Genomic DNA, 25,608 nt, shown 5'->3' on the forward strand with positions numbered 1-25,608 from the left:
TCAAAAAACGAATTGCAGGTATGCATGTATGTGTCAGATCAAAATATATAAGATACATGCAAATATGGAGAGAGGAGACCCAGTCCACCCTGGAGGAGGAAATTTTCATCCTCCCACTTTCTAGTTTCTACATTATACATGTGGCATGTCTATGATAATCAACTGTTCATTCACCCGGGTGACCATGAATGAATGAATGATACTCAGGAGCTACAGTGATGGGACCATTCTAACCATTTAAAAATGGTGCACACAAGTCACTAACACCATCAGTTATATTTGTAAGAAATTCTGTATATGGTTAGGATTGTTTGATCATTGTGAGTTTTGGTTTATGGTCTATTTACAGAGCCTTATGAAGAATCAATGTCTTAGATCATCACATAAATATGCAATGAGTAGGAGGTTGGAATATCCTCCCACATATGAAATAAAAAGATGCTTAATTCGATTTTGAAAACACAATCCACCAGTAAAACATGTTAACACAAGAATTTGTAACTCATACCTGCTCTGCCGTAATGCCATTCTCAAAAGCATTATACAAACTTTCTTTTGTTATAGCTCCAACTATAAGGTTTGGAAGTTGATATTCTACCCTAAATATAACAACATTTAGCTTGAAATTAATAAACTACTTCAAATATGTTAATTAAAAAAAAATAAAAAAAAAATCTAAGCAAACGTAACTTCACTGAAACTCTGAATTCACAACTTATACAGATCACAGGGGATCATAATTTGACACTTGAAACAGTTCATGCAGCGTAAATGAACCAATTTTTATTGATAAGAGATCGTAAACATTTATCCTGTTTTTCTTTTCAAATGAACTGTGTATTTCTCACAGTTCATACTCAATAAGAAATAGGATACCCATTAAAAGAAAGAAAGAAAGTAATGTGATACCAACCAAAAAGTTCAGACAAGCATCGATGCTATTAAAAGCCTATCAAATCTTGGAAAACAGTTTGAGTATTCAGCTTCGATCATATATGGCAATGACCTTACAGTAGCAGTTGGAAGCAAAACTCTGCCAACAAGTATTTGAGTTTCATAGTATTCGTCAGCTTTGCATTTGAAAGCAGATAGTGACTTGCATTTAGTTTTCTTTGGCTAAAATATCATTGAATTGCAATTTGGTTTCCATGCCGTTTGGCAGTTCCACTTCAAATGTAATTTTCCATATATCACATAATATCATCATTGCCTATCCCAACTAATTTGGGTCAGTTACGTGAACCCGGTTCTGCCATTCCACTCTATCAATGACCATATTCACCTACATCACATAATATGAATATTTTTCGAGATTGTCCATCATGTGGGCTAAAACTTTTTGCTGTCCGTGGCTCTCAAGTCTCAAAGAGTCACTTTGAACTGGAAGATCCTAACAATCATACCAGTGGCCACAAAAATGGACAGTTCATATAAACTTACCAAGAAGGCTTGATGGACCACCTTTCATTGACCATTCATCTCAAGAATCACTTTGATTGACAATCCAAACAATCCCCATCAATGACCAAGAAATGGTCAGTCCACATTAATTTACTCAAGGTGGTGTTTGGACTGTCCATCATGTGGATCTCACATTTGATTGCCAATGCCTCTAAAGAGATACTCTGATTGGCTAATCCTAAGTAGTTGACAACATGGTCAGGCTCTTGCCCAACTTTTCAAAATTGCAATTCTAGTTTCTAATTGGAATGGAAAGCAGAAAATGGTGTCTTAGGAACACTAGACAGTATTTCAAGCCAATGCTCCTTTTTTTCTTCTTCTAATGAATTACATAGATTTTATTTCAAGTCAATGTTGAATGTTGTTGTGCTATCCAAACAATATAATTTCTCAAATAACTTAATGGATGGCGTCTCTATTTTTTTTTTCCTTAAATGAATTTGTTGTTACTTGTCAAAAAGTATACACAACTCCAAAGCTGATTCATTGCCCTAGTGTTCTGCATGGAGGTTTGTTGCTCATGGATATAGACAAAGGGATAACTAAGTTATTTTTCTTTTGTAGTCTCGCTATTGGAGAGAGTTGGTGTGTAGGTGGGGTAGGGGTGTTTCATCATCATCATCCAAGCCTTATCCCAACCAACGTTCAAAATATCGGTATCGCATCCTTGGGATACAGATACATATCAGTTATCACACAAGATATATTGTTTGTATCGGGTAATCTGTCACACTTTTTGGGAAACATGGGGAAACATTGGGAAAATGGTGAATTTTTTAATGAAAATTCAGGGATTGTTAAAAAATACCTTAATACACACTTTTGAATCATAACATCTCAAAAAAGAGGTGCAAATAATAGGTTTTCTTTGTATAGGGTCCTAAGTTATGTGTTGTCTAATTGAACTAATGCAACTATATGAAATTGAATGCATAACATTTAGAGTGTATGTGATGATCATTTCATCAAATACTCCTAAATAGTTCGAAATTAGTTCAATTGACAGCTGGTTGAAGGGAATTTTCAAAAAAATTAAATATTTTAATCATTTTTTCTTAATTTTTAATTAAATTTATTTTTTTACTTTCTAAAAATTGACAAGGACTTAACAAATCAATAGATAAACCCCCATACATGCTTTGTTTCATGTTTGGAGTGCAACATTGAAAGCAATTTGGGAGAAATTGGGGAAATTTCGAATTTCCCCAATTTTCCCCAAATCAGACTACCTACTCCTACACTCAAATTTTAAAATTAGAGTGTATGTGATGATCATTTCATCAAATACTCTAAATACTTCGAAATTAGTTCAATTGGCAACTGGTTGAAGGAAGATTTCAAAAAATAAAAAAAACATGGAGAACATGATGAACCACTGGATATCGAAATCAAAGACCAACTACATGATTTTTCATGCAAAACATGAAGAATCAATGGATTTATAATCATTTGACACTAACATAATTTCAACAAAAAAAAAAGGGATCGAAAATTGAAAATGCTCACCGGATCGAACATATGGGATATAAGATATATTGTGGCACATATAGGCCGATATCGTCGATATTTAAAACATTGATCCCAACTAATTGGGGTCGACTACATGAATCTTTTTTTTTTGCCATTCCACTCTATCAAGTGCCATGCCTTCAGTTAGACCATGGCTCATCAAGCCTTTTCTTACCATCTACAATGACGTTTTTTTGGGCTTTCCCCTTCCCCTTTTAGAGCCTTCGACTTGTACCGGCTCACTTCTAGTTGGCACATTTCTTCATTTCCATTGGACAGGACTAAACCATCTAAGTCCACTTTCCCTCATCTTATTAGCTATTGGTGCTACTCTTAAATTCCCTCAAACGCATTCATTTCTAATTCTACCTTCCTCGTCTTGCCATTCATCCATCTCAACATCCCCATTTCAGCTACACTCATCCAATGAACATGTTCCTCAACTGGCGAACATTTTGTTCCATAAAGCATGGCTGATCTTATAGCCATCCTATAAAATTTCCCTTTCAAGTTTGAGCGGTACACGACAATCAAACTCCAAAGGCACATCTCCATTTCTTCCACCCCAATCTTCTTACTCTCGCGAACTATTGACCCAACGTATTGAAAGTGGTCATTTTGGGAAACTTCTTGCTCAGCAATCTTAACTAATTCCTTCTTCCCACTCATATTGTTACTAAAATTGCACTCCATATACTTAGTTTTAATCCGACTAGTTTTAAATCCTTTAGGTTATAAAGGACCTCTCCATAAATCTAGCTTTGTGTTTACGCCCTCCCTCATCTTGTCAATCAAAACTATGTCATCTACAAACAACATACACTATGGGATCTCTTCTTGCAAATGCCTTGTTAACTTGTCTATAACCAATGCAGAAAAAAGTATGGGCTCAACGCTGACCCGTAGCGCAGGCCTACAGTAGTTGGGAACTCACTTATTTCTCCACAAGGGGTATTTCTGTTTGTTTTCTTTTCTTTGTTGTGTTGTTGAGCTTCTTGTATTTCTTTTTTGTTAATAAATTTCTTTTCATTCATTTATATATATATATATATATATATATATATGATTTCTAGAGTAACATTCTGGTCAAATGCATCCAAACTGCAATTTAAAGTGCATCCAAACATACCTATATGAATCCTACAATTTGCAAGAAATGGAAGAGTGTAGTTTATTTTAGTCTTTTCTATCATTAATGGACTTTATAAATCATAATTTTATCTCGTGGATTGTAAAGGTACAGAATGAAATTTAGATAACATTATAGGACTGATGTCTTCCCATCTCCAATCAGTATGGGTGCTCCATATGATTCATGGAAATGTCAGGAATGACATAAATTGGTAAAAATGTAGTGGAATGAATTGGTTGATTTGTCCATATCATATTTTGCCAAAATTTTAAAGCATTTTTATATTGCCATTTACCACAACTTTCTCAATAGGAAGAAAGAAAATCAATGCAATCTGGCCCTCTTAACATTTTATGATCTGATACAATCTTAATGGGTGTATAAATAGAAAATTAGACAAATAACAAAGCCTAACCAGTAACCATTTAAAGGAGCATAACAATGCAATAATGTTCAATTGTTTCAAAAGTAAACTCTTATGAGCTTATCATGTCTCATGTCATAGTTTCAAACAACACAATGTGTGCCCTTTTCATTCTTTTCTTCTCTTTTTCTGTTTCGGGATTGGTAACAAACTTTAGGATGATTGGTAATAACTCAAAATAATAATAATAGAAAAAGATTGGTAATAAACTCATGCAATGTGTGCCTATATAAACTCAGACTCAGATCCAACTGTGAGTGGAAGGCAACACCAATCTCAAAAGCTGTCATATACCTTGCAAAAAGGCGTAAGATCTCACAATGCAATTTAGATGATGAATAAGCATACAACCTAAAGTTTGTCTCCACAACTACAAATCCCTGTGAAAAAAATAATAATATGATGAAGTCTTTAATAAATTGCAGACATGCTCAGTTTCTGAAAATCTGGAAAAAAGAATAGTTGTTCATTAAAAACAGAACAAAAAGAAAACACACAACACAAGAATCATTGGGTTCTGCACACATCAGCAAAATAACAGTTTACTGATATGCAGCATTCCATGTATGACGGGTCACGGTAGGATGATCCAAACCATTGACCTAATGGTTCCCACCATGAATAGGGGCTGCCTTGAAAATTTTCCAGATTGGGAGATATACCCTTGGACCTGTGTCCTCGAAATGGGCGACTGATGAGAGAACACAGAAATGGTCCGCAATCAATGGATTCTTTTTTCTTTTTTTTTTGAAAAGTGCAATCAATGGAAAATAGTTTCAAGAGTGTTTGAAATCTTCCACCTGGGAGATTTTTAACGGCATATCCCATCTAAAATGGCCCCCACCAGTTCGGTGGTCTAGATCCCAAGCCATAGGGCCCCTACGTACATAACATAATCCTGCCAGTCAGAAAACTGTAGATTTTCTTATGAGCAGGATCCTATGGTTATCCTATGTTAAATAGAATGGAATATCAATGAACTTTCAGTAAACATTCTAGAATCAAATACCCAATGAACTCTTGATCTATATAGCCAGCATGAGTAAATCAAAAGAACATAATTTGAAGAAAATGTCATTCAATAAAAAGCCTATATGATGAAGAGAGAAAATTAAGGGGGGGAAAAGAGAGAAAATTCCTGCACCACAAACTGCACATTAGTCCAAGTTTCATAAAAAAGTAATTAAACTTTAATTTTCACAGAATATCAGCATTGTGTTAAACCAGCATGCTCAATGATTCAACACTTGGAGAAGCAGGAATGATTCCCATATCAAATTTCTTTTCTAAGAGAATACTGAACTTATTAAAAATAAGGAAACAAAAGAACAAAGAGCACTATCCGCTAAGGTTGTGGATAGCAGTTAAACAAGAGAGGGCTTGGTTACTTAAACCATCCTTGGCTAGAGAGTCAGCAATATCATTTGCCTCTCTCAAACATGAAAATGGGTGTAACTATCACGAGCTCTGAAGATGGTCTCATTGACCATGAATCATATCTTCCAAGGGGCTTTGCAGGATGCGGAAACCCAAGATATGGTATTTCTGGAGTTCCCCTCCACAAGAGGATGCCCTGAGAACAACGACCGGGCCAGATTAATACCCTCAAGGGTTGCCAGAAGCTCTGCTCTGTTAGAGTCTCCAGAGCTGATAGGACATGAAAAATGACTTTTATGTTGCCATGATCATCTCGAGCAACCCTGCCGATGTCAGACAGCCCAGGTTACTGATAATTTCCACCAGTTACTTGGCAGCAGTTGTCACAGTCCTTATGATGGGCTTCTTACCAGAGTAGTTTATAGTCTCTAACCGTTTCCTCAATAACACCGAATGTGAGATCCCACTGAAATCATTTGCTGAGCGCCCAAGTAATCAATTATTGGTATAATCGTCTCAAAAAGGCACTCCCAAGGACAAGATACACCATCAAAGATTCTTCTATTACGTTCTTGCCAAATACCCTACATGATAGCATGAGGTAACATGCACCAAGGAATTTTCCCTCTTGAGACAAAAAAAAAAAAAGAAGAACCAGCAGACCAGCCAATAAAAAGCACCACAACCAATGGAGGAATGACCCGTACGATCTGGGAAAGGCGAATAAAGCAAGCCCATCTCTCCCTCGTGTAACTGCAGTGCAGAAAGAAAAGGTCTACCGACTCTTCATCCTTCCGACAGAGGAAACACATCTTGGGGGGTTACCCAGTTCCTTTTCTTCAAGTTAGTGACAGTGAGGACCTTGTCAGTGACAACCATCCAACAGAAAGCCTCCAGGCCTGATGCAGGACAATTAACCACTTGCTCTAAAAGCTCGAACTGTTAGAGTGTGGCAAATTAATCCCTTTATCTCATAGCCCAGGCCCCAGATCTTATGGGTTTAGGATCTCGGCCGAACCCCATTCGTGGGCCCCAAATCACATAGGCCGCCCACCCCGAGTGTGTCCCCGCATCTCACGGGCTACCCCACTCGAGCCCGGTGTGAAATGCAATTAATCACCCTTAGTGAGGAGTCTCGAACACGAGACCTCCTCCGTGGGCCCCAAATCACAAGGGTCACCTACCCCTAGTGTGCCCTTGCATCCCACAAGCGACCCCACTCGAGCCCAGTGTGAAAATGCCTCTACACTAATCACCCCCTGGTGAGGAGTCTCGAACACGAGACCTCCCGCTCTGATACCAATTTGATGCAGGACAATTAACCACTTGCTCTAAAAGCTCGAACTGTTAGAGTATGGTGAATTCATCCCTTTATCTCATAGCCCAGGCTCCACATCTCATGGGTTTTTAGGACCTTGGCTAAACCCCTTTCGTGGGCTCCAAATCACATGGGCCGCCCACCCCGAGTGTGTCCCCGCATCCCACGGGCTACCCTACTTGACCCTAGTGTGAAATGTGCATTAATCACCCCTGGTGAGGAGTTTTGAATACAAGACCTCCCCCGTGGGCCCCAAATCACATGGGTCACCCACCCCGAGTCTGCCCCTGCATCCCACAGGCAACCCCACTCAATCCCAGTATGAAAATGCCCCTGCATTAAGGCCCTCCACTCTAGGTGGGGCCACTAACAACCAAACCTTCATGCAATAAGGGCTTGAAATTGTAGCCAGAGCAATAGATCTAAAAAGATCTTTAGACGAGAAATTACTAGTTGAAGAGGGGGCACCAGAATACATGAGGCTTTCTTCATCTAATAGGTTCTTCTTAGAGGTTTTGTCCAATAGGTTCCAAATTGTTCCCTAAGAGTCCTAGGCAATTACAAATACCAATGCCATACTGTTGTGGATGAAGTGCCTTGATCCATTTCTCATTGCGATAAAGTTGATACATTCCAGCAAGAAACTGGAAGATGCAAGCACTTCTTTAATGGAGAAAATTTATTAATAAAGCTAAGAGGCAAGAGCCAAACAAAAAGGTGGTGATGAAGCGGAATCATCCGCAAAAAAAAAAAAAAAAAAAAAAAAAAAAAGGGGGTGATCAAAGCCCCAAGAAACATAAAAGGAATCCCTATTACAGTTCAAAAACAACTTGAAACAAGAAACATAAAAGGAATCCCTATTACAGTTCAAAAACAACTTGAAACCTTATGCTCAAAAGATTGCTCTGTTTTTGGCATTTAGGATTTCCCATGAGACAGCCTAGTCGCAAAAAGACAGATCATTTCTTTCTTGCCAAATCAACTAAAGACCTATGAGGAAGCATTCCCTTTCTCCCCTACATTCTCCTTTCCAAAGGATTATAGGACTGGATCCTCTCTGGCATGACCTAAAGAAGCATGAAGTGGTTGAAGAATCCCACCAAACCTTAGCAGAAAAGCTGCAATGCATGAATAGATGCACCCCCCATTGATTCATCGGCCTAAAGATATATGATGCAAGCATTGGCCATATGAAATTCCTACTGCACAGATGATTTATGTTAAAGACTATCTTTCCCATTAGCCAACGGAAAGCAACCAACCTAGGAGGCCCAGGAATCCTCTAAACAAATGCCTGTTGGGGCAAGCACCTGATTTCTCGCCACAATGGTCAACATGGAGTAAAATGACTTCATAGAGAAGTACCCGTCCTTCTCTAGGGTCCAAGAGCAAGTCTCTTACCCCTTTATGGAGGCAATAGAATTAGGAATATCCAATAGTTGCAAAAGCTCCTCATATTCCACATTAAGGCCCTTTTGAAGCGAGGGAACCACATAGTTTGTCCACCTTCCTGATAGAATGCCTGGGCAACCGCCATGCCTTTGTCAACTGCCAAATGGAATAGTTGAGGGAAAGCAGGGCAGAGAGCAGGAGAGATGCACCAAACGTACTCCTAGAGCCAAAAGCATGAGTTGTCACCTAAAACTCCCATTCTTGCGAAAGTTTCTTTGATGCCACAGATCGCCTTCCACAACCTTGAAGCCCTGCAAAGAGACGATCTTCTGGTAATCATCCACCCTTACTAAAACCATACTCGAGATGATGCGCTTCCATAAAGAGTCACCTTTTCTATCATGAATCTCCATAGCCATTCCTGAGCACAGCAAGGGTGTGTTTGAGGTATCTTACACCCGCCCCTCCTAATTTCTTGGACTAGAAAACCCCAGCCTACTCAGGAGAGTGAAACTCATGTTTTTTTGCTGCCTCTTTTTGTAAAAGATCTCTTTGTAATTTTTCCCATATCCTGATCACCCCAACTAGGCACTTAAACATCGACACAAAATATATAGGCATGTTCCATAGAGCCAAGTTTATGAGAGTGATGCACCCTCCAAAGATATCTTCGTCTACAACCCGCATCCCAGAGGTGTGTTGGTGGTTTGGCATCCACATATTCCTTCAAGGGAGGCTTCCCACTTCATGTTCAAATATAATAAGCGTAGCAAGTTCCTGCTGGTTCATCTAGATTCCCATCATTTCGCCTTTTCGAATATTGATCTTTAGGCCTAATATCACTCTAAGAGATGTGATCACCACACAAAGGTTTGGCTTTCAATGGCATTGACTCAAAGTTTCCACAACCACTACAAATAGAAGAAAGATAAAGGGTCAACCTTCCATAAGCCCCTTGTTCCCCTGAAAAATCTCTTAGTAGAACCATTAACAAGCATCATAAAAGAAGCCGATCCTGCACATTCCTGCATCCAACCCTCAAACTCCAAATCCACATAGTCATACACCTTCTCTAGGTATAGCTTACATATCATGCCCAACCTTCCCTAAACTTTTGAGTTGATGCATTTATGAACAACAAAAGCCCCATCGGGACTCTATCTACCGAAAATGAACACCCCTTGAGAATTGAGATGGAGTTATGACACCTTCTAGGTCCTTCCTTAAGTGAGGAGCGAGAATCTTTACTAGAATTTTACAAGGGCTCCCAATGAGATTGATAAGCCTAAATCTTTAAGACCTTCTACAACCTCCTTAGGGAGATGCGACCACATGCTTGTTTACGAATTAAAATCTTAAGTAACTTGAACCCATCATGCATGTTAATGCTATAAACTCCCCATTGGATCAATGGTCAACATAACATGCTTCTTTTTCTTCTTTTTTTTTTTTTCCTAAACCTAGCTCAGAGTTGAAGAATAAATTAGGCACTCATGTTTTTTTCTTTTCTTTTTTGAAATGTATAATATAGACACTCATGTACTCCTAATCAGTGTTGGCAATATCAATATTATTGGCCGATATTATCAATATTGCACTCATGCGACACGAAATCCCAACTTAAAATTCCTTGTGTCGTCAAAAATACTAGCAAATATTGTCAAATATCGACATTGCGAGATATTGCAAATTATCGCGAACTCCTGATATTGTTGATACATGTATCGGTACTGGTTATACATTGCTAAAAAAATGAGGAAAAAAACATCTTTCCTCTCTCTCTCTCTCTCACTCAATCTCGCTCTGTGTTGAAGACTCCAATAGTCTTATGTCCCTCTTTTCATCTCTCCTCTAGAAGGCTCCAACAACCATTTCGAAATAAAGAAAGCTTGCACGCCTTGATTACTTTGGCGCATCATCCCATGTTAGGTGAGAAAGGGTCGGCAACTCAAGTGGACCCCACCATGATGTTTATGTGAAATCCAACCTGTTCACTAGGTGCATCACCCCATGTTAGGCCTAAGGCCCAAAAATCAGCCACATCTGTGATTTAGGTGGACCATATGATTGAAAACAGTGTACATACAATGCTCACCCTCCAAACTAATTTCCTTGGTGTGGCCCACATGAATCACAAATGGGCCTGATTTTTGGGTCCCATTTCTAAATTTTATTGGGGCATCTAATGTTGGAGTGGATTTTATATAATCATCACAATGGGTCCTATAAAAATCAAGGGTGGACATCTCGTTACCAACTATTTCCTTTATTGTGGCGCACCTAACCCACATGTTAGCTTGATTTTTTTGCCCTGGGCCTAAAGTGAGATTACGCATCTTATGGTCAAAGTCAATTTCACATACCGCATCACGGTGGGCCTCAAAAAGGTGAAGGGTGGGCCTACTAGATTTAAGCTAATATATTTTAAATGAAAAAATTTCATCAACCCCTTGGTTTTTTATGGGGCTTGCCTTGATATGTATGTGAGATCCACTCCAATTATGTGTAACCCCATATTAGGTTAGGGCAAAATAATCAGGCTAACTTGTGATTCAGGCGGGCCACGCTAAAGGAAGATATTGGTAGAGAGATGTCCACCCTTAAATTTACAGGGCCCACTATGATGATTAGATGAAATCCACTCAACCATTAGATGCCACAACAAAATTTTTGTATGGGCCCCCCAAAAACAAGCCCATCTGTGATTCACATGAGCCACGCCAAGGAAATTAACTTGGAGGGTGAGCATTGCATGTACATGATTTCCAATTGTGTGATCCACCTAAATCATGGATGGGGCTGATTTTTTTTGCCCTGAGCCTAGCATGGGGTAACACACTTGGTGAACGTGTTGGATTTTGTATAAACATCACAATGGGGCCCACCTGAGTCACCGAGATCCCTATTCTCTACCTAAAGGCATGCACAAATTGCACACATGTATGATGCACATACAACACCTATACGCATGCACTCAGAAATTGTATACATGTCATATATTAACTCAAATTAAACCAATTAAGTTGTACAACTACTATTGCTAAGTCATAGTCCCAAAATCAGCTTGTTTGAACGATCCTGACCTTTAATTCATGGACACTTGTTTATTGAAACAAGACCATGGATAGTTTTCGTTCTTAATTGTCCAAGAAATGTCCACCAATCTCATCGTCAAATGAGGAAATAAACCTAATTTTTGGGTTACGAGACATAATATGGACAGTTTAATTTCAATTGCTTGCACAGCACGTGTGCAATTTTTAAAAATAATTAATTGATAATGTTTTCATACATCTTCTATGATCTATAAATTATATTAGTTGATTTTGAATGTAGTTGCATCTCTACTAGACAACGCATAGTTTAGGACCGTATACAAAGAAAACTTATTATGAGCACTGATTTTTTATTTCTAAGTGTGTAATGATGTCTTTTTTAACATCCTCTGAAGTTTTATGGAAAAATTTGACTAATTTCCCAATGTTTCCTAAAAACAGCGAAACATTACACAATACATCTAATATTTCCCATGCAATAACTGATATGTTTCTCTATCCCTAGGGTGCGATACATCCATCGATACCGATATTGAAAACATTGCTCCTAATTATTTCATAATTTCATCCATTAATAAACAATGAGATGTATGAGGAGAAAAAACAACAATACATGGAAGGGAAATTGCAGCACAAAACCAAGAACAAATGCATGGATGAGGTTGATTTCTGCATAGAGGCTGAATCTATAGCTTTACATGAATTGAGCATCCCAATGAAGCCGAAGCTAGAATTCTTTTCCAAGCCTTGAATATCTAGCTCTTCTTTGTTGGTCAATCTCATGTTTGAGGTTTTACATCTTGAGCATCTAGGAAGAACCTGGGTTTGTGGATGTTTGCTCATATCATCAACGCAATATTGGAGATTTGCTATCCACTCAGATGTTGCATCCCTATTTACCATGAACAATGAGGCAGCTGATACTATTGCAAGCAAATGGGTGTCTGCCTGTCTGGTAATGAATTACACATTAAAGGGAATCTCCAATTATCCATTAAGATGAATAAGGAAATTGCTGCCCCTTGATTAGATTGTAATTAGAGATATTGTTCGTTTAGCAAAACCATGTTATGGAAAAAGGATACTTAAGTTTCCTGCAAAATTTCACCACTGGCACCTAGAGCTATCGTGGGCAGCTTAATGCATAAAAATCGATAGATGAACTAATAGAAATTCATGGTACCTCAATGGTGTAAGAAAACAGACCAACATGCAGCTGGATGCAATTCCTCCTATTACCGGTAATTACTTAGAATAGATAGTCCAAACAAAGGAAATAATCACTAATTGCATGCCAAAGGATCAACCTCATCCAGTTGATCCCATATAGATCGAAGGACCTACGTTAGTTCACATACACATCATGAAAGAAATAATATCACGGGAACTACAAAATAATGATGATGATGACAAAAGTTAACATGAGAAGTCTTCATGCGGGCATGAAAATAATTTTTTATTATTTTTTCACACGCCCGCGCACTCACACCACAATGGGTGCTCAAACCCATGACCTCATGTTGAAACTCTCGTGAGTCTACCACTGAGCCATAGGGTTGCAGGCGCATGAAAATAACTTGGATAAGCATAGAACCTGAGAAAAGAGTATCCATACAAGAAATATCAAACTAGGAACCATGTGAGGTCAAATAAACTATAAGAAAAGGACATGCCGGATTCATCCATCTGGCATGTTATAAAGTGAACAAATAGGCAAAAAACTGAAACCTGTTTGCGTGATGATGTATCTGACAAGCTCACTGAAAGATTGGTAGCCAACTTAGTAGGAATAAACCAACCTTCTTTCCTACCCTGAAGGGAAAATTATATTCGAGGTTTCCAATAATCAATGTAATGAAATAATTTAAGTTCATCAAGCAAAGAAAATTATCATATTTTACATCCATGTTAACAGAAAGATGCAGGTTGTAGCCACCTGCTGAAGTTTAATCAATCCCAGGTCAGCCAGGTCTCTGACAGCATTTTTCTGAACCTCAGTCAGGGTGCTCAAATTATATGCCTACAACAACATTCACGGAAGTAGGTGCAATCATCCAATGAGCAGAGATATACAACATCTGAGAAACAAGTAAGTGCCTCTGCACACTAACAGAGTTCTAAGGTACTACCTCACCCAAGACATGGAAGCTAAGCTCTAGTAGAAATGAAATCAGGTCTGTCGGATCCACACCTCGGTCCTGAACCATATTGAGGCAGGCAGAGTGTTAGCACTCTAAAGTATCTTATCCAACAGAAGTACAATTTTATCCAGTAATATATAAAGCACCAATGAATCGATTCAGTTCTTGCCAATCAGAAAAAATTAAATTAAATTAAAAATAAAACATCAAGGGATTGGAAATGGAAGAATTATATGATCCTCGACCCTAGGATATATGTAACATCCTCAGTCCTCAATGCAAGGGACCTGTAGTCAACCATTGATGTGATGGACCCACAGATGACGGAATGGTCCAAAAGTCTGCTTGATGGTACAATACTAATATTGGTGGCATGAAAATTATAGTTGACAAAATAAATACAGAAATGGTCCATATTCAACTGAAAGAGGTGAATGATTGGATGGTTAGTATCTTCAATATGGGAGGTTTTTGGGACATGGTCCTTTCACAATGGACACATCAAATCAACTGTCTGGATCACTGAACCAAAAATTCACTCACAAAATCTGATAATCCAAGGATAATGTGGATGTCATTGGGTTGAGGATCATAAAATTCTTCTTGGCAATATTGAGAGTCCAAATCATGACAACAGGAGAAAAAAATGATCCAAAACCTACATTGATACTTGAATGGTGATTCTATTCAATCACAAACACAACAAAGAAATGCAAAAATATTGGTCATATGTAAATTATTAATATAAAAAAATCCATACCTGGGAAGAAGAGATGTACTCTCTGATTATGTACCAAAGTTGTGCATTGGTATCCATCAGCTGTACTTTAAACACAAAATCAGACAGGGTACTAAGAGGCGAACATAAGAAGGTAGCAGCCCAAAGTTTATGTGATACACACCAAGAACTGGAAACCATTCTCAGTTAGTTTTGGAGTTTCATTTTCCCTGTAGAAACACCACATCAGCCCATGTCATCCCTCAAGATATTCATCCAATTTCTCCAGCCTAGTCAAGGAATGCGATAGAAATACTTAAACACCTAATTCAAAGGGAAACATTAGTTGGGTAACCTAGCACTCAAAAGGCCTCGCTGGAAGACTCTCATCACAGAAGAGCTGAAGTTTGTTGGCCGTTCCACGTGGGATGAGTTGATAAGTTGCAGCAAGAAGCACTGGTTTTACCACAATTTTGAGTCAAGAGAGAGATGGACAGAGAATAATCTGAAATATCACATAACTACATATCGACAAGAGGCAGAAACAAGATTCCACATTTGAATACATAGGTCGAGAGGTAGAATTAGTGAAGGAATACACTGCCTGTAACACACATGCTAAGAAATAGATATGAAAATATAAGGCTGGAGTGGGCAACCTCCCATTGCTCAAGGGCATAGGCCTCTAGATCCTCCAAGCTCGGCAGCCTCACAGTGATGTTTGAAGGCATTGCTTCTCTCGGTAAAGCTCCACTGCATTTCCAAGTAATAGCTCATAAACAATGAATTTCCAGGGAAATGGCATATCTTTGACATTAATAAGTCCAAATCAATTTTGATACTATGAACATGATTCCCTTTTCATGAGATATATGAACAAAAATTCAGACAGATATTGTGCTGTGGATCGCGTCCCTTCTTTTATGGGGTCTCATTTCCTAACCCTATCATCTGTCTTAATTTAGAATTTAACACTATGGAGGTCTCTCTTATTTTTCCTACATTACATCATTTTTAATTAATTTTGCAGTGACATCATGAAGGCATCATTGGTTGACCAGGTTGGGCAGCTTTGGACCCGACCGCTCACAAAAACAGGCCTACATCCTGTCCGGGTCTTAAAACATTGCTTCCGTAAGGATTTACAATATAATTTAGTTTTGGACATGGTGTGGCATAACTGTCATTATGTAACGGTAATGGTGGCAACCATTATGCATTATAGGGTTGTAACGGCCATTATGGAAAAATTATAAATAACGGTTTGTTACTGATACATGTTTCTTTTTTCTCAAAAAAAAAAAAAAAAGGCCATAATGATATCATTACAATAACAGTGGCCACCGCTACGTTATGGAACCCCTTGGTTATGAAACTATGAAACTCCATTGGTGTTTTGTTCATTTAAGCATCAATGATGTTTTTGTGGCCTTGAAAGACGTGTCCCAAATTTTTTGAAGTCAAATTCTTTGAAAAAAAAAAATCACCAAAAAAAAAAACCATTTTCAAAATGTCCATTTCTACAATATTTTCTACAAAATAAATGTGAAAGAACCTATGTTTCAAATTTAACCACAGTCCAATTTATATTTAGGGATAAAATGAGTTCTGAATTTCTAGGTGGAATTTCCAAAACAATTGGAAACTCACATATCCCCAATAAAGGAATAGGGCTGATTGACGGGAACAACTGATCATAGAACTTTTGCTAAGTGAACAAGAGAATTCCTATTTCAAATATGATTGACAAAATAGGATTCATAGATCAGAGAATCTTTTGAAGTCGAGGTTGTCTAATTTAGGCGTGTTTGGACGAGCAGATTAGATGGGTGTATTAGGGTGGATTGCACGGCTTTCAAGGTCATAAATGGGTGCATTAGTGGATTACATGCAATCCCACTGGATTGCTATATCCAGCGGCCCAGCTAGTGGCATGTTTGGACGGGCGGACGGCTCTTGGGAATGCAAGCCTGATGGTGTTTGGCCGGGCATGGGATTGTATGACATCCATGGGATTGATATACTTGGTGCTAACATTTTTTGGATAGGATGGTTATAACCGTTTCGCACCAGGAAACGGATTGCATACTCCCCCTGCCATCAACTTTATGGCTGGTGGTTTGTGCTCTCTGCACCACACCATGATGTAAATGTTTCATCCATGCCATTCATCCATTTTTGACATATCATTTTACACTGTGGTCCCAAAAATTAGAGGGCTATATATCTCGGGTGGACCACACCACATTAAGATATAGCAACAAGCCCATTATTTTACCAGATAATTTCACATCAAATCTGTTCATTAGGCCATTTAGGCCCAGATGGAGATATAAAACACAGATATCAAAGATCAAAAACTGCATGTGGACCCCACTGGTGTTTTTAAAGGTCGACCCTCATTCAACACTGTTTCCTGTAATGTGGTCCACGTGATTTTTGGATATACCTAATTTTTAAAATCACACCATATAACGATGCGCAAAATAAGGCAGACGTCATGGATAAAACACATACTAGAGAATCCACCTCAGATATACCGGAGAATCCATCTTAGATATACCAACAACAGAAAATCCATCTCAAATATACCCACAACAGAAAATCCAACAATAGATATACCAACAACAGAAAATCTACCTGAGATACACTTACGCAAAACAATCTGGGATATACCAACAACAGAAAACCCATCTGAGATATACTAACAGCAGAAAATCCAGCAATAGGAGATGTTAATCAGATGCATACAATGAAAGGCAATAGCAATAGGATGCGAAGATCAGTATATATGACTTATTGACTGAAAATCCACCCCCACATATATCAGAACTCCAAACGAAGCCGCAGCCAACGACACAGGCCAACTCCATATCGGAGGGCTTGTCTCACCGGTGACGAAGCCACATACATCAGATGCATGCAAAACCACCTCATCCCTCTTAGGCGCAACAGAAATCATGCCTTACTAGAACATGCAAGACAAATCGGGGTTTATTCATGGAATTTGGGCAAGGAAGAGGACCTACCTCCGCCTGAGAACACCGTCAGTTCGCGATGACAGCGCCGGCTCGACTGAAGACGGTCATCGCAACTTGATGGTGGTTCTTATAACCCCATTTCGCGCCAAAATAATCCTCTCCTGCTACCATCTCTCCTGCCAAATCGCCAAATTGCAACCTCTAAAAACCCATCCGGATGTGTCCGTACGATGGACATCGAGCGTGAGAATGGCAGGGAGAAAAAATCCCAATCCAACTTCCAATCTGCGGGATTTCGCAAGTACCACCGAAAACCCCCCAAATCCAGCGAGAAATCCAGCCGAATCCAGCAGATTTTCTCACCCGTCTTCAATCCATCGCCTGTCCAAACAAACGGCTAAACGGACGTTGTGGGATTCGAGGAGCCTATCCCACCTAATACAGGCTACTCAAGCGCAGGCCGCCTGTCCAAACACGCCCTTAGGTCTTTCCCATTCCTCGTCGTTCAATAGTCTTTCATAGAATCGAGGAATTTCTCTTGCAATATCATCTTTGCCTTCAACTCGAGACCCATCAATAATTATGTTGTTGATTTTGTTGATCCTCGCACGAGCACTCGCAATATTGTGAAAATACTTCGTATTTCTATCACCCTCCTTAATCCAAGTGTTCCTAGAGCGCTGTTTCCATTTAATTTCTTCTATTACCCTAATGAGCTTAATATTGAATAAAGCTGATTCTCATTGAAGACTCTTCCGGAGATAGTTCCTCGACCTCTGATTTGATGTCCAAGTCTTGAAGATTGAGAGGAATACCATCCATTTCTGCTTCCCTACTCCCCGTCTCCTCTTTCTTCTAGGACTTGATTTTGCCTTTCAATAAATACAACTTATGAGACAGAATATAACCTGCAAACCATCCACCTTGAAAGAACGCCACCAGTCCTTAATCTTCTGGTGAAAGCCTTCAATCTCCAACCAACTGATCTCAAATCTAAAGGGCTTTGGACCCCAGTTCTCTTCTTCTACCTCCAACAAGGGATAGTGATCAAAGACTAGCTTCAAAAGGGATTTTTGAATAACTCTAGGAAGGATTTCCAACCACTCAGTCGACACTAGGAAACGATCAATTCTGGACATAATAGGGTTGCTCTGACCATTAGACCAAGTGAACTTGCCACCTTCCAGGAGTAGACCTACCAGCTTAAGAGAATCGATCCAGTCGGAGAAACAATGCATGTCGCTAGTGACCCAACCTCCATTCGATTTTTCCGATGCAAAATGAGTGATGTTGAAGTCCCCTCCAATGCACCAGGGACCTACGAACCTAGTTTGATTTGCCGAAATTTCATACCAGAACTCTGCTTTGCAATCCTCCCTGTTAGGGGCGTAGACTGAAGTAAACAACCATTTTGATCCTGAAGCTACCTCCTTTAACAAAACTGAGACCAAAAAATCACCATGCCACCAGTCCTCCTTCGACTATATAGAGGCATCCCATGCTATCATAATTCCTCCCGAGCCACCTAAAGCATCCAGGGAAACCCAATCTGCAGAATTGATCCCCCAAACAATCCTCAACAGCTTTTGATTAAATCCCTACACCTTTGTTTCTTGAAATGTTATGAGTTGAGCCTTGTATTTGTTGCAAAAATCCTTCATTTGGCTTCTCTTCTGTTTGCTTCCCAATCCCCTCACATTTAGTTATGCTAAACTAATAAGCATAATTCATAAACTATTTTGTAGGTCCTAAAAAACTTGCAATTAGAAGTAAAGCAAAGGGAAAAGCTAAAGTGAGAGAAGAGAAAGAAAAATTTATTTCAGCATCAAATTCTAAAGATGAAGATATGTCGCTGATGTTGATAGCATTGATGATGATGAAGAGGAGGATGGCGTCACGGCCCACTAAGATGGACAGAGAGAGGACCGCCAAGAATAGATTTATTTGGACATTTCGTTGTTATTTTTTCAATCATACAAAAAAAAAAAAAATTTAAAAAAAAAAATTGTAAATCATACATGGGATGGGCAAAGGGTTGATGCTACAGAAAAGGTTATCTTTTTTTAACTTGATTATGACATTACACAACACAATGATACATTTATAAATAGTATACAATTGATCACAAGATTACTATCATGGTTATATCTATTTATATATACATATTTTGCATATTCATCAGAAAATGGATGATTGATTTATTTTTTTTAATTGTTCTGATTTATTTACAATTTTTTTCTATATCTTTATGATATTTATATGAAAATCTGGAGAAAAAAAAAATCTTAACAATTTACGATACGATTTAGACTGGATAACGATTTACAATATGATAACGATTATGACAACATTGGTTAGCCATTATAAAGTGTATGGGACAGAAAACCTTCAACAGAACTACAAAAAGCTTAGCAAAAAAAAAACAGAAAATCATGAAGCCATACAATGTGCTTGTGGAATTGACGCAAGAGAACTTTCATCACTTCTTTCGTGGGCCACTTTTCAGGTGTTAAATGAAGTCCTAATGCCTCAAAATTGTTCCATCAAATAGCATATTGATTTGCCTTTCCGGCAGGCTTAAGATTGTGTGAAGTGGACAAGTGTTGAAGTTATGGCCAAATTCCCAATTGGGTTCCGACAAAAAGATAGGGTTTGTTAATGATGCCATCAAGGATTACACTAAAGTCATTACAAAAGGTTTGCATAGTGGGTCCAGGGACAAAACTATTCATCATTTGTTTAGTTGTCTAGTCAGGTAAAGTTAGTTCGTAAGTTAGCCTGTTTAGGAAGTTACGAGTCCTTCATCAAATAGTTTAATTGGTCAAAGATTGTTTTAGTTTATTTTCTATTTGGATTGAGTTGATTTTAGGAATGTTTTAGCTGTAAGAAAGTTCTACATAAACTTAACTCTATTTTTGGTATGCGATAGGGGTTTCGGAATGTCACCTCATATTATAGCAAGTCGATCTAAGGAGCGCCTTGCACTTAGAATGCAGGATTTTAAAGTTGTTCAGTTAGATAACCTCGGCCCCGACTGTTTTGTTTAGGTGGCAGATTGTTTTTCTATCTATGGTGGGTCGGTGGTGTGGCATCCTCCTTGCCAAAGCAACATGTCGGATGGGAAGATAGCCAAGTTTTCCAGGTTACTGGACTTCTTAAAGAATGTCAAGCCTGCAGTTCATGAATTATATTCAATTCTTTGGTTGTGGCATGGTTCCGGGAATTTCTCTGTTAGGTCACTATTCAGTTTGATTTCTGAGGCTCCTACCCTTCTTTGTCCACCTCATCCATTCCATCATTAGTTCTACGGAGCCCCTCCTTGAGTGGCAGTCTTTGTTTGGCTCATGTGTCGGAAAAGGATTCTCACGATTGACAATCTTTAGAGAAAATCATTAATTCTCCCCAACATCTGTCTGATGTGCATGGAAAATGAGGAGACTATTATCACATTTTCATTCATTGCCCTTTTGTTATTAGAGTGTGGGACCATTTTCTTTGCTTCTTTCAAATCAACTAGGTAACGCCAAAGACAGCAAAGGGTCTGCTGTGGGCATGGTCCGGAAGAGTTGGTAAATCCAGCAAAGCTATGTAGAGATTGATTACCATGGCAGTTTTTTTGGGTATTTGGGGAAATAGAAATGGACGGTGTTTTCGGAATGAGTGTGAGGGCATGGATGAAGTTATTAAGAAAGTCAAAGGTCTTGTTTCGGGTTGGGCTGCTATGTAAAGGCCACTTCGGTGAATTCTCTGTCTGCGAATGTTTGATTTTGGTTGTTTGGGCTGTATTATTTCCTCGCTTTTGCAAGTATTCTAAAAAATATTCCTGTATCTCTCTCGTAAAAAAAAGATGTCTCTAATGGGAATTACAAAGTTTAAGGTAAGGTGATATTTGATTATTGAATGAAATAAAGTTTTCTTTACCATCCTGTAATGGGATTGTTTTCAAACAGAGATACTTATACATTGGCAGTGCAAAACTCCCTCCTGAAGATTGTTCCAATGAGATTCCTAAAGCAGCTCATCTGGTAACTCAGATTTGGTGCGACTCCATATCTTAATTACCAACTCTATCTTGCAACTTGTTTTTGGTGAGGCATCTAAAAAGTTGTTTGACTTCCACACATCATAGATGCTGGAATTTTCAGTTTCTGTGCATACAATGTACACAAGCTGTGGGAATATATAGTTTCCATAATGGTCCTGTGCCAAGATCACATGACCAAATTTAACTTGGAAAACAAACTAAAAACCATGTTGAAAAGCAGCAATAGGAAATTATAGCTTCCATTCCACCATACATATGCAACCAAATAGAGCATAGGAACCACTTGTTAATTATAACCCTTGCTACAGAAAGTGTAATGCAGAAGAGACATCAACACCTACCCATATACCAAATACTTCTGTAGATTATCCTGAAACTTGGGATTCAATCTGTAACTGGTTTCCTTTTTCCTGGTAGTATGATAGAAAGAGATTAGCAGAAAGACAAAGCTCCTGAGAATGCAACAATAGAAACCAATCATCTAGCAGGGTTTTTGTTTGGCCTCTAAGACATCCAGACTATAAACTTGCAATGTAACCAGTGAGGGTTGGACTTTCTTCTACCACTCATCTTTCTTCTTTAAGCCAGTATCAGTAGATCTCCAAATTCTCCACCTTTTGTACTGACAACAATTCTCATATAGAAGATCTTGGAATTTATTATGATGAATACTTCACACAAATGACGGAGCAAATTTCCAGGAAACAAAAAACATTCCATACCTGTCAGTAACTTCAAGAAATATTCGCAGCTGCAATAACCTATCCACTGCAACTTTGTGCTTAGAGAACCCATCTGAAAGCACCCATTCTTCCATTGACTTGCCGGTTATTGGAACAACCATGTATAACATTTGTAAAACATATTTCTTCGCAAGAGGTGGCAAAGACCTGAGCACAAGAGGAAACATAAGTAATCATATTCAAATTTTCCATGTTGTGATATTTTTTTCCTTAAATTTTCAATTCCCGGCTGGAATTCAGGGTGTTATCATAACACAAGCTGAATTTGAAACTAGATTGTAAAGTTCATCTATCATATCATAAATGCAGCAAAGGAACACAACAGAAGAAAAAAGATGCTTACAATGTAAACCTAAAAAAATCATTAAGTAAAACAGCTCAACAAATTCTTCTCAAGTTAACAGCAATGCTTCCCGTTCTCCTATCAAATTTTTACAAGAAGCAAAAAGGAAGAATGAAAAAAACATTCTTGCTGAACTTAGGAGAATACGCCTAGTAGCAAAGATCCGATGCAAATCCTCTAAAGTCAACAGGCAATTACGAATGTTTGAGATATTTGTAATTGGGTTGATTTTGATCATAGTGGTTCTCCATCCAACATCATTTGCATCAAAATGGAATACAAGGTTTGCAATAAAATCAGAAATCTTTAAAAAGAAGAACCAAAAGAAAATGCCATTCCAACAAAACCTAATTGATCCATTAACTACCAAATAAAAATCCGAAAGTAAACAACAAAAATTGGATCATTCAAAGAAGTGCTCTTAAGCTTTTTTTTTGAGCTCTTTCTTTTCTTTTTTCTTTTTTGGAAAGGTTAAAACTTTATTTTGAGCATTTATTCCTACAAAAACCTGAATTTACTAACACTTCCCAACATTATCCACATCAAAAGATTACAGAAGACAAAAATCATCTCATTCTCGTGTCAGAAGCTAAAAGAAACAAACAAAAGGAAGGCAAAATCATTAATCTACTGAAACCTAAAGAAATGCCATGAGTAGTAAAATTTCAATAATAATAATAATAATAATAATAATAAACTATATCTAATAACAATCTGTTTGATTAATTAATTGAGCAGATTTTTTTGAAAATAAATCCGTTTCAAAAACATGGAATTTAGTAGTTTGACTTTTTCATTATCAACTTGAAATTTACTACTTTTCAATATTTTCATTTATTATCTTGAAACTCACTAGTATCTCATAAGATATCATCAGCATTAAACTAGAGCTCACTGTTGGGCTATCACATCCGAAACTCCAATGGAACAAAAAAAAACACCATTCTCTCCTTCTTTGGCCTCATCATTGGACCTATCCATAATATAGCTCCTATAAGAACGGCTTCGATCATTGTGCTGGACTCATATAAAGTTAACAGCAATTTTGAAAATGTTGGTGACTCATCCTCCTCACATGTAGCCAGAGCTGGACACGAACCGAGTTAGCTCGGTTAACTCGCTCGACTAAACTCGGCCCAAAACTAGGTTCAGGCCAAGCTGAGCTGTAAACTCGAAAAAATTTCGAGCCGAGTTTGAGCTGGCCAGAGCTCGATTTGACTCAGCTCGAAGCCTACCCGAATCAACTCCGTTCTGCTCAACTCAGCTCAATATATATATATAACAAATGCCCAACCCCCTTTAGTTCACTTTTGCCCTAATCCACCCAAGCACTCCCAAGCCCCCCTTTTTTGCCATAATCGACCTGAGCAGTGCCGCGCCCCCTTCTCTCTTTGTCCATCTGGCCAACCCTGTTTGAGCAGGCGAGCACCCCCGTCTGGCCTCTCTCTCTCTCTCTCTCATTTTGGGCGGGCAGCCACTATCCATGGCAGCCCGGCTGTTGTCAACGGCAGCCCGGCCGTCCCCGTCCTCCATTGTATTCTCTTTAGGGCCCATTTGGGAGCTTGGATTTAGAATGCAGTGGAATCCAAATCACAATTACATTGGAATCAAGGTGATACAGAATCCTCATTTGTATTTGGTTGAAATGCGCTTGAAAGCTCGACTCAGTCCAACTCAGTGTCCATCTCTACATGTGACACTCATGTACTGCTATCCAAAACCACACTAATAAACAAATCCTAAAAATCCAATAGATGGCCATCAAATGAATGGTTGAAAGTAAAATAGTGAGTGGTCCAAATTCAATGGGGAAAATCAGATGAATATCATCAATTCATCATCTCCATGTAATCTTTGGGTAATTATCCAACCACAATAGTTTCAGCAATTTGGACTGTCCGGATTTCTGTACAACTACGCTACTTGTACGGTTGAAGAATTACTACCATTTTTTTAAATGGTGCTAAACCATCATAGGGGTCTAAACCCACATGATCAAAAGGTAGGCCCCACCTCTCAGTGGCAGGCCTGAGAGAAAAAAAGAAAATTAGAAAGCCATCCCCTCCGCCCACATTCTATATTTTCCTCATGGTTAAGAATCGAGTGTGAATCCACCACAACATGGTAAATGCTACAACCTTAAAAACCCTTGATTCGTATAACTTGACAACAGATCCAGACAATCCAATTAATGCACCACCTATATTGGACGAGCCTTAGCACGCCAATGACGCCAATCAGAAGCCCATAACCATCAGACTCATCACCCATTTCCAGACACAGTCCAAAGCAACAATCCAGAAACAGGTTTTAGGAGAAAAAAAAAAAAACGGAGAGTCCACAGATTGAATGGTTAGAAACAGTCGATCGCAGCAATTTTTCAGCAATGGCCGATATCAGGTTGTCAATCAACGTATCCATAAAACATTAAGCCAAAATAGTTATCATAAACAGCACAGAGATAGAGAGAGAGAGTGAAGAAAAGGGGAAGAAAGGGGAAGAAAAGGAAAGAACCGAAACGATAGAGAGATGGAAGGGTGGATGGAACCTAAGAACAGCTTCGCAGATAAAGGCATTTTCGTAGAGCTTGTCGAGCTTCATGGCCGGAAGAGCTGCGACCATATCCATGAAATTCTTCGCGATGATCCTCACCTGCGGCATCTCTCTCTACACAATGATCTGAATCTCTTCTTCTTCTTTTCTTTCCGACGAGAAATTAGGTTTTTTTTAACAGAGATAAAGATTGAAATGAGAAGATCGAGCAGAGGTGATAGAAGCCTTCTGTAGTAGGGTATTCGTAGGGTGAAACAGATATTCGCGCCTTTTTTTTTTTTGTGCGCAGATATGCGTAATACGCACGAGAAAAGTACAATTGAGTGCAATGCTCGAGAAGCATGCCCTCGCTTATGAGCGGACGCAGATTGCGCAAGAATGCTGTGTGGGGCCACCACCATGTTTTTGAGAAATG

The 25,608-nt window shown here is 38.7% G+C and overlaps 1 protein-coding gene across 6 annotated transcripts in view; it reads right to left on the bottom strand.

Moving 5' to 3' along the window:
• Nucleotides 1–25,536, bottom strand: part of LOC131231571 (general transcription and DNA repair factor IIH subunit TFB2) — a 30,804-nt gene extending 5,268 nt beyond the window's left edge. Inside the window, exons 1-12 of one of the 6 annotated variants that reach the window (XM_058227813.1) lie at nt 25,189–25,534; nt 22,277–22,444; nt 21,896–21,964; nt 15,188–15,281; nt 14,884–14,984; nt 14,713–14,758; nt 14,571–14,630; nt 13,799–13,867; nt 13,606–13,689; nt 13,398–13,481; nt 4,821–4,906; nt 509–599 (exon numbers count right to left, since the gene is read on the bottom strand). In XM_058227813.1, the coding sequence (XP_058083796.1) occupies nt 509–599; nt 4,821–4,906; nt 13,398–13,481; nt 13,606–13,689; nt 13,799–13,867; nt 14,571–14,630; nt 14,713–14,758; nt 14,884–14,984; nt 15,188–15,281; nt 21,896–21,964; nt 22,277–22,444; nt 25,189–25,301 (1,065 nt within the window). In that variant the 5' untranslated portion in view covers nt 25,302–25,534. Of the gene's footprint in view, nt 1–508; nt 600–4,820; nt 4,907–13,397; nt 13,482–13,605; nt 13,690–13,798; nt 13,868–14,570; nt 14,631–14,712; nt 14,759–14,883; nt 14,985–15,187; nt 15,282–21,895; nt 21,965–22,276; nt 22,445–25,188 lie in introns of all 6 variants that reach the window. The other 5 variants (XM_058227811.1, XM_058227815.1, XM_058227812.1 and 2 more) reach the window with 5 other exon arrangements.
• Between the last annotated feature and the right edge of the window lie 72 nt (nt 25,537–25,608).

Source organism: Magnolia sinica, chromosome 17, assembly GCF_029962835.1.
Source record: "Magnolia sinica isolate HGM2019 chromosome 17, MsV1, whole genome shotgun sequence".
Classification (NCBI taxonomy): Eukaryota; Viridiplantae; Streptophyta; class Magnoliopsida; order Magnoliales; family Magnoliaceae; genus Magnolia; species Magnolia sinica.